General features: G+C 66.5%; 1 protein-coding gene across 1 annotated transcript; it reads right to left on the bottom strand.

The window, feature by feature from the left end:
* Positions 1–59: 59 nt before the first annotated feature.
* On the bottom strand, positions 60–6,296 carry TBX1 (T-box transcription factor 1). The gene is made up of 7 exons (XM_012776587.3): positions 5,839–6,296; positions 3,825–3,926; positions 2,829–3,000; positions 2,085–2,240; positions 1,475–1,542; positions 1,288–1,388; positions 60–911 (listed from the first exon to the last, which is right to left on the bottom strand). The coding sequence occupies exons 1-7, from the start codon at positions 6,249–6,251 to the stop codon at positions 430–432; spliced, it is 1,494 nt and encodes a 497-aa protein (XP_012632041.3). The 5' UTR covers positions 6,252–6,296; the 3' UTR covers positions 60–429.
* Between the last annotated feature and the right edge of the window lie 3,217 nt (positions 6,297–9,513).

The following is a 9,513-nucleotide window of genomic DNA, read 5'->3' as shown; positions in this document are numbered from 1 at the left end:
CCCCCATTGTCTGAAATCCCCCATCTAACTGGCCGCAAATAAATGGACACGCAGGCAGCTTCCAAAAGAGGCAAAACCTTTTATCGACTTGGCGCCGGCGCGGTATCTACAGTATCTACACATATCTACACGTATCTACACCGCCTGCAGGCGGGGCTCTCAGGTTGTCTACACTGCAACTGCCGGCGGACCACGGGCGGGCGCCGCAGTCTCGGGGAGAACAATAAATACCACTTCCTTCCGCCTCTGACCTGCGCTTTGGCACGAGCGGGCCGGGACCCGCGGCCCTCGGGCCGGGGAAGGACCCGCGGCGGCTGGGGGACTGGAGAACCGGGTACTCCGGTGGCGCTGGGGCCGGAAGGTGGAGGACCCGCGGCCTGGAGGCTGGGACAGGAGGCCGGCCGGTCCTGGGGCGCGCGTCCCTCGCGGTTATCTGGGGCAGTAGTCGTAGGAGCCGGGCGGCGCGGCCCCGGCCGACGAGTACATGTTGGCGGCGGCGGCGGCGGCGGCGGCAGCGGCGGCGGCGGCGGCGGCCGGGCTCACGGCGGGGTGGTGGTGGTGGTGCGGGTGCGCGTGCGGGTGGTAGCCGTGGCCGCGCAGGCCGGGCAGCGGGTAGGGCGCCGGCCGGCTCTTGGCCCCGAGGTAGTGGTCGTAGGTGGCGGCCGGGTACTTGTAGGGGTGGTGGTGCAGCGGCTCCGGCGCGCCCGGCGCCTCCAGGCGCAGCTCGGGGTGCGGGGGGCTGGGCCGGCCTCCGGGCGCGCCGGGCAGCGGGACGAGGCCGCCCGCGCCGCCGGCCCCGGGCAGCGCGGGGCTCAGCACCCGGGCCAACAGCTGCGGCGCGTGCGCCGGGTCCCCGAGCACGGCCGAGCCGCCCGCGTCGCGCTCGAATTCCCGCCGGGCCTCGGCCGCGTCTGCGGGGAGGGCTGGGGTGAGCGTGGCCGGCCGGGGCCGCCAAGGAGACCCGCCGAGCCACGCGGGGCGCTGGCGGGGAGGCGGCGCTCGGCCGTGCTCGGCATCCCCGACCCTTCTCCGCGAGCCCGCCGGAGACCCCCGCGCCCTCCCCGGGGGCCCGCGCCCCTCCACGGGCGGCAGCGGCGGGCGGGGCACAGCCGTCGGGCCGGGCGGGCGAGTGCGCGCTTGCCCGCCGCCGCCGCCGCCGCCGCGGCCGTTGTGCAACCGGCGCGAAGGCCGCGAGCACCCGCGGTGCAGGCGAGGCCGGGCGCGGCTGCCGGCCCGGGGCGGAGCGCGCACAGGACCGCGACCCGGATCCCACGACCCAGGCCCTACCTTTCTCCGCGCCGTTGGGCTGCGTGGGGGAGGCCACGGGGTTCCGCGAGCGCGCGAAGGCGCTCATGAGCGGCAGCGCGCCCGGCCGGTGGTTCCGGGGCCTGCGGGAGGGAGCGGGAAGGAGGCGAGTCAGGGCGGCGCCTCCGCCAGACGCCCAGGTGCTCTTTCGCTTCCTGAAGACACTCACCAGTCCTCGGGGTCGCAGTCTCGGAAGCCTTTGGCGAAGGGGTTGCTGGCAATCTTGAGCTGCGTGATCTGCAGAGAAGCGGCTGTGAGCCCTGCAGCCCAGGCCAGCCGACCTCGGCAGAGCACAGGCCAGTGTCAGCAAGAACTCGCCGGGAAGGGCCTCTCGGTGCCCGTGTCTGCTGCCTCCCTCCTGCCTTGGGGGTCGGGAGCCTCCCCTCTCACTAGGGGACTCCTCTTTGGTGGTGCGCCAAGCGAATGAGCATGGAGACCCTGGGCCCCCAGCTGGGATGGGAATGTGGTCACCTCTATTCCCCAGTGGGGGGACTGATCGGGTGCCCTAGGAATCTGGGTAAACCTTGGATGGTGCCCCTGATGGGGAGTTTCCGGACTGGTCTGGAAAACAAACTTTCAGGCTGCTGTGACAGTTGCTGCTAGAGAGGTCAAGCAGATAGGAAGCCCAGAGAGCCAGCAGAGGAGGAGGGGGCTGCAGAGGCCCTGGGGGTGGGGCTCCAGCTAGGTCAAGCTCCACTGGGACCCACTGCCTGCAGGTCCAAACCCTCCCTCCCTCTGGCAGCAACTGAACGTGGAACCCCCTCCCTGCAGGCCCTCACCCGGTGGTTCTGGTAGGCAGTGACCGCTGTGAATCGGGTCTCCTCAAACACAAAGGTTTTGAAGTTCTCCTCCGCATATTTTTCACTATCTTTGCGTGGGTCCACATAGACCACATGGAATCGGGGCTGGTATCTGTGCATGGAGTTGAGAATGATCTGCAAGGCAAGATGGGGGCCAGCTCCAGTGGTGGGACTGACCCGGGACCGGGACTGGGTCGGAGCCAGGAAATGGCTGAGGTCTGAGTAGGCAACGAACATCCCGAACATCCCGGATAAGCTGTGCAAAACCCTTAACTTTGGGGATGAGGCTGGGACCCACTGGGGTCTGGCCAGGAAAGCCACTCTAAGCGGCAAAGGATTGATCAATCCATCGATCTGGGTGTAGGTTCTTTCCTTAGGTCTGTGACCACTGCTTCCCAGCCTGCCTTAGAAGGGGGGTCGCTGTGAGGTGGAGCTCAGCCGGGGGGATAGCAGCCCCTTGCCCGAATGGATTCTGTAAAACCTCCGACCCCCATGCACGCCCTATCTTCCCTCCCCCCCCCTGCAAGGTGGGCACTGGAGTGCGAGAAGGAGGAGAGCCCTCTCCCAGGCCGTGTGACCCTGCCTGGAGGCCCGCTCTCCCAGCCTGCCCCTCATCCGCACAGCAGTGTTGCCCAAACTCTGCCTATGCCTGCAGCCAGCCCTTGGGGACTGGGAGACGCCACCGGGGACAGCCCGGGAGCCTGGGCAGGGGCCGTTGCTCACATGGCCGTTGTCGTCCAGCAGGTTGTTGGTCAGCTTGAGCTTGTCAAAGGACACGATCTGCTTCATCCACTGCGCACCCTTGGCGGGCGAGTCCGGGTGGTAGTGCACACGGCCCGGCGTGGCGGGGTCCGCCTTCCCAGCCACCAGCCAGGAGGAGCTGTGGAAGGCGTACCTGGAGTGGCATGGGCAGGGGTCGTGCCGAGTGAGGGCCTTGCCCTCATGTACTGGGCGAACCCCAAAAGTGCCTCTGTGGAGTTTCCCCACCTGTGAGATGGAGACCTGTGGTGCCACAAGGGCTGGGAGCTTTTCGGAGGAGATTGTGGAAAAACCAGAAAAGTCCCACCTGCCCCCAACGCACAAAAAAGAATGATCAGGGAATCCAGGACTCAGAGGCTGGGCTCCCCCCTTCTCCACATTTCGCTGCATGCGGGTCCACCCACCCCTGGGTGCTGAGGCGCCAGGAACCCCGATCTGGCCAGCTCTCTGGCACAGGGCAGTCCACGTTTCTTTATTAATTGCTGTTAATTGTCCGGGTGGCTGAGGCCCGCCCTGAGTAATCTTTCCCGGCCACCCCACCTTTCCGGCCCAGCTCCAGGACCCAGTGTTCCCTAGGGATGGGGGAGGGGAACAAGGCAGTCCGGCTTGCCTTGTGGGAGAGGGAGACACGAAGAGGAGGGGCTGTGTGCTGGGCCCACACTCCCCAGGCCATGCCAGCCCAGGGGTGTGGGAGCCTTCCTGAACCTGCAGCTCCCAGGGGCTCCCAGCCTTTGGGATCCCCTGGGGCAGGTTCTGGAGAGCACCTGGGGCAGGGGTGAGTCTGGAGCTGGACAGTGTCGGGGAGGGAGCAGGGGCAGCGGCACAGGTGCCTGGGAGGGCCTGCTCGCTAAAGAGCTTCATGGTGTGGGCCCTTGGAGTTGGTCACCGGCGCTTCCCAGGGCGTCCGCCCAGGTCCTGCGTGCATGCAGCTGGCCCAAGTGGCCCCGAGGGCTCACTTACCGGTAGCGCTTGTCGTCCACTGGCACGAAGTCCATGAGCAGCATGTAGTCCGCCATGGGGTCCATGCCGAAGAGCTTCACTTGGAACGTGGGGAACATTCGCCTGGGGTTGGTGAGGCCTCGGGTCACCTCCCTTGGAGAAAGGCAGCCCCCTCTCCTTGACCCACCCAGCAGTCCCCGGCGGCAGCCCTGCCCTCAAGCTTCCGAGGGCTGTCCAGTGAGCCCAGGCCACGGCTCTCATCCCCGTTCCCCTGGGCTCAGCTGCTCTAGCCCGGTTAGGCCCCTACTCCACTGCGGCACAGCGTGGCAGGGCAGCTGCCTGCGCCCTTTTCTGAAACAGAGATGGCTAGCCCAGGCTGGAGCTGAGCCTTGGAGCCCCAACCTTCTTCTGCCTGCTTTGCCTGCATAAACCGGCCTTGCCTTTGCAGATGGTTTTGTCTTGGGGACCTAGCCGCAGCCCACCAGGCGCCTAAGATGCGCCCTTGGCAGAGCCTCCCCAGATCGAGGTGGCTCCCGGCTCCAACAAAGTGAAACCAGGTAGTCCGAGAGTTCTCGAGATTTCGAGGAGTCCCTATTGCCCTGTCAGCTGGCTCTGCAACTGCTCCCCAATGCCTCCAGGGAGACCAAGGCCTTGGAGCCCACAACTCCTGCCCCCACTCTCAGAACATGGCCCCATGCTGGAGTCTCCCCGCATTCCTCAGGGACAGAGGCAGGTTCCACTTCGGCCATGACACATAACCCCAGACGCAGCTGCCGGGGTGGACTTGGCTTGTGCTTTACAGTTCCCCAAACCCCCTCCTCTGGCCCCCAACTTAGTGACTGATGGGGGCCCTTGAAAGGACATCCTGAATGGGCTGCTGGCCGTGGCCGCCCCCGCCTGATGGCACAGCAGTGCCAGCCACTGGGTCCTGGCGGACCACACGAGGCTTGGCCTTCACTTGCCCTCCCCACTGCGGCCCCTCAAGGCAGCTCCCTGCGGCGGTGGGCAGAACACAGGCTCAGAGCGTCCTCCCTCCCGACAGGCCTCTGCCACCACTGCTCCAAGCCCGCAGGTCCTGGGTGCTGCAGGAGGTCTGCTCCTGCCGGGAAGCCCAGCGCCAACAAGGCCCTTGCTGGGCGGGCCTGGGCTGGAGGCCGGGCTGCCGCTGTCCTCGGGAGGGCCCGTGTGCCCAGGGACCGCAAGGAGAGCCTGGGGGAAACCTACAAGGCAAGGGAGCGGGACACAGGCCCCAGGTTCCCCGGGGCGGCAGGAGGGCTGCGGCGGCGGGGAACAGAGACCGAGAGGAGGCTTTGCAAACAGGCCCTGGGCTCCCCTCGCTGTGTGGACGGGAGCCGGTGTGTACATTAGACACAGCCCAGCACCCGCCTTTGTCTGCTGGTCAAATCGGGTGCATCCGCATAACTCGTTCCCCTTCTCTCTCGGCCCTTAAAACAAATACAGGCCCATTGGAAGGCGGCGGCCGCTCGTCGCAGAGCCAGGCCCCACAACTGCCCGAAGTTTAGGCTGGAGCAGGTTTAGGTCGCTAGACTCCCAGCAACCCCGCTGCACAGAACAAGCTGCTTTTTGCGGTCCTAATTTTCTCCTGAAATTGTCCAGACCATTGCCACACTAACGTTGCGGCAACTATCTCGCCCGCATAGACTGAACTCCGGAACCCAAACGGAGTTTCCTGGGAGGTGGGGTCTGCTGGGCGGCCGCCCGCTCCGGCCCCGCGCACTCCGAGCCGAGCCGGCCGCTCCCGGCGCCCGGCGGGCTCCCGCGGTCGGCGGGCCGGGCCGGGTCCCTGCCGTCTCCGCGGAGGCGGGCAATGCCAGGAGGGGCGCGCGAGGCGGCTGTCGCCGGAGCCGGGACCGCGCGAAGCGAAGGTGGCGCAGGGCTGAGAGGGACCCGCAGGTGGCCGGGCCGCGCCCCCTACCCGGCGTCTCGGCCCCACTGGCGCGCGGACCCGACCGAGGCGCCGCGGCCCGAGGGCGGCCGCGCGGGCGGGGAGGGTCGCGCGGAGGGGCGCCCTGACCTGCCGGCCTTGGTGACGATCATCTCGGTGCCCAGCTGGTTGAACTCGTCCCACAGCGCCTTCATCTCCAGCTGCACGCTCACGCTGGCCACCTTCGCGTTCTTCTTCACCGGCGCCTTGGCGGCGGCCGCGCAGCCGGCCCCGGGGCCCTCGGGCTCGGCGGCGCTGGTGGCGGCCCCCGCGGCCGGCGCGAACGGGTAGGCGTGCGGCTGCGGGCCGGGCGCGGCGGCGGCGCACGGGTCGTAGCGCGGTGGCGGGGGCTCCCGCGGGCCGTACGGGTCGGCGCCGGGCGACGCGGCGCCCGGGAAGCCCCCCGCGGCCCCCAGGCTGCTCAGGCTGCTGGCCGTGAAGGCTGCAACGTCGCAGAAGTGCGAGAGCTGCGTGAGCCACGGGCTGGACACGGCGGAGATCATGACCCGCGGGCCGCCGCCTAGCTGAGCGCTGCCCCGCGCCGCGGGCCGAGTGGCGGGCGCTGCGCTGCGTGCGCCCCGGGCCGCGCCGCCCCACACCGCGGGCCGCCCGAGGAGGGCCCCGCCCCGCCCCGCCCCGCGTCCCCCTCCGCCGAGACAATGGCCTCGCTCCTCTCCCCCGGCCTCGCCCCTCCCCCCTTCCCCCTCCGCGGCCCCCGGCCCGCCGGGCCCCGACCGCCCCGACCGGCTCCCCGGAGCGCCGGCCGGCCGCGCCGCTCTGCGCCCTCCCGCTCGCCCGGCTCGCTCCCTCGCCAGGCTTTCTCTGCGATTCGTTACTCCTTTACCTTTGTCTTCCTCATTTAGACTTTCCCTCCCAATCATCTTTCCTTCTTGCGGTGTCTTTAGTTTCTCTGCATTTCTCTTTTGCTTTCTGCCTCTTCCTCTTTTTCCTACGTCCTTGCCTTTCTTTGCACTCTACTTTTTAAAATCACTCTTTGTCTTTGTTTTACTCTGTCCTTTTCCTTTTATTTCTGTATGTTCTTCTCTAGTTTTCATGACTTTTCTTCCTTTTTGGAAAAAAATTAAAAACCAATGTCTCTCTCTCTCTCTTTTAAATAACTTTACTTTCTGTCTTAAGCTTTTCTCTCATTTTTTCTCTTCTCTTTCGTTCTGGCTCTCTTTATTTCTTTTTCATGTTTTTCTTTTTTCTCCCCTACTCTCTTTTTGAGGTTGTCTGTGTTTTCTCTCCTTTTCTCAATTTCATCTCCTCCCAGCCGGCCACTCTCACCACTTTCTTTCTCTCCTTTTCCTTTCCCCAGCTCCCTTGCAATCTCTGCTCTCTCCGCTAATGCTGTCCTTCCCGGCTTCCACTTGCCCTCCCTGGGCCTGCATCTACCTGCGTGCCGTGCCCGCACTCTTGGAAGCTGGGACCCCAGGCTGGTTGGGGGACAGCCTTTGGGGGGGTACCCTCAACCCCAGAGTCGCAGCTGAGAGTCTGGAGCCCATCCCAGCAAGAATACCCTCCACTTACTCTGTGACCGGGACCCACGGCAGCCCAGGCAGAGGGTCTGGTGGGCAGCCGGTGTAGACTCGGCCAGTAGGCTCACCTTCCATGTCCCTGGTGACGGTGCTGAAGTGCATCCCGGCTGGAGATCCTGGCAGCTGGCGAAGCTTCGCCCAGTCGGGGGCCCCAGGGCCTCGGTGGGTAGTGCGCTTGGCAGCCTCAGCTGCAACCAGAGAGGTGATGCTGAACGCACTGGCCCGGGGAGACAGCGGGCTCCGTGCGTCCATAGGCACCGTCGGCCTGGCCGGCGCCACCTCCGACTGCTTGCGCCCAGCAGCACCGCACCCAGCCCAGCCCAGCCCACGGGCCAGGGGCGGGGGCCTGCGGTGCCATTCACAGCTGCCGGCCCCAGGCCCAGGGGATTATGTTGTCATGGGCCCCCCACCTGGGGCTCGCCTCTGCTCCCAGGGACCTCCGAGGCCAATGCCCTTTAAACATCCCACTTCTCCTGCCAAGCCCCGGCCTCCCTCTGAACAGCGAAGCCACCATCATCTTCTACAGCCCCAGAGGAGAGAGAGGTGGCTATACCAGGAGCACCCAGCCCCAGCCCGAGGTGGCAGGGCATGGATGAAGCTCGGAGGGCTGCCTGGGCCAGCCCTGCCCCTGCCCTTGGCCCCTCCCGCTTCCCCCTCCTCCCTGACTGCCCCTGCACCTGGGTGAGGGGAGAGGGCAGCTCGGCTCCTGCGCCAGCCACTGGCGGCCCCAGGGCTCCAGCGTCCTCCGTTCCTTGTTCCTCAGCTCCGCAGGACAGGACTCAGCCCAGCAAATGCCCCACAGCGGCCTGAGGCCAGCTTGCTGTTGTGGCCAGGGACCTGAGCAGAGGGACGCCGCCCAGGCCGAGCAGCCTGGGAGCCCCAGCGTCACGCGCACCGCGCGACCGCCCGCCTCTGGCCGCTGTGCTTATACATCCGGAGGGTGGGCAGTGCCCGCTCCTCCAACCTCCCTGCTCACCGGCCAGGCGCTGGGAGGGCCAGGGGCGGGGCCTGGCCGGTATTGGGAGCCGAGGACACGTCGGAGAAGTCAGGCCGCCGGGTCCAGTGCTGCCCCCTCGGCACCCGTCAGCTGACCTGCCCGCCAGGGAAAGGCCCTGCAGCCAAGGTGCCCAGCCAGGCCGGGCAGGGCAAGTCCCTCCCCTCAGCCTCGGGGCTTCTAGGCCCAGGCGACCCTAATGCCAAGGGCTGACTTGGCCCGTGCAATCCCCACCTTCTGTCTGCGGGGCCTCCTCTGACCAGTTCCTCGTGTCCACAGTCTTCCTGTCCAGGGTCTTTCCAGCTGGGTATCAAGCCCAGAGCACCCTGGCCCCACATTGAGGCACTGGGGGTCAGGGCCTTGGTGTCCAAGGCCTCTCTGGGTTTACCCCATTGTAGGTCTGAGGGCACTGGCTGGGGGCTGGGAAGGCACAGGGACGGGGCGGGCTCTGGGGCTGAGGCCCAGGAAATCGCGTAAGCCTGAGAGTGCTGTGTGTCAGGGATGTGGTGTGTTTCACTACATGTGCAGGGAGCCCATGTCCTGCCCCAGGCCTGCAGCTGGAGTTTTGCGGACCCTGTTGGGAAAGGCAAGCTGTCACCAGGGCTTTTCCCCAGCCCTGAGTGGCCATTTGGGGCCATGACAGTGACAGTGACTTGTGTCACTCAATGACAGTGTCACTGAGGGGGCCGGGAGCAGGTCTAGTGAGGAGTGCTGTGTGGGGAATCTCTTGAGCCCCTGGCACCTTTCCCTCTTCCCTGAGTAGAACCAGCCTGTTGCCCCCAGGGTCCTAGGAGAAGCTGCTCCTGGTGGAGGGTAGGTCGCCAGGGAGGTAGGTTGGTGGGAGCAGAGCATGGGCGTGCTGGTGGGGGGCACCCAGGGAGGCCTTGGGCCCTGCAGGCTGTGCAGGGGGTCCTGGTGCAGGGCATGGAAGTGGGGGTCCTGCACGTGGCTTTGAATTATCCGGGGTGCACATTGCCCCAGACTGCGGTGGTGCTGGGGGTGGGTCGTGTCCTGTGCAACTGAGGGAGCCTTCCGTGCGTGCGCTCGCGAGGGCAGCCGCCAGACGTTGAGCCTGCGGGAGAGGCCAGCATTGAGAAGGGAGAAGTGAAAGTGAAAAACACCAGGGCCTCCTGAGACTCCGGGTCAGCCCCTAAGGCCCAGTCCTGAGGTCCCCAGACCTCCGCATCTGAGGCGGAGCCAGGAGCAGAGCCCTCCCAGCCCCCCATTAACCCC

This window comes from Microcebus murinus, chromosome 22, assembly GCF_040939455.1.
Source record: "Microcebus murinus isolate Inina chromosome 22, M.murinus_Inina_mat1.0, whole genome shotgun sequence".
Classification (NCBI taxonomy): Eukaryota; Metazoa; Chordata; class Mammalia; order Primates; family Cheirogaleidae; genus Microcebus; species Microcebus murinus.
The sequence above is the reverse complement of the archived record's forward strand: the minus strand, read 5'-3'. Positions and strand labels throughout refer to the sequence as shown.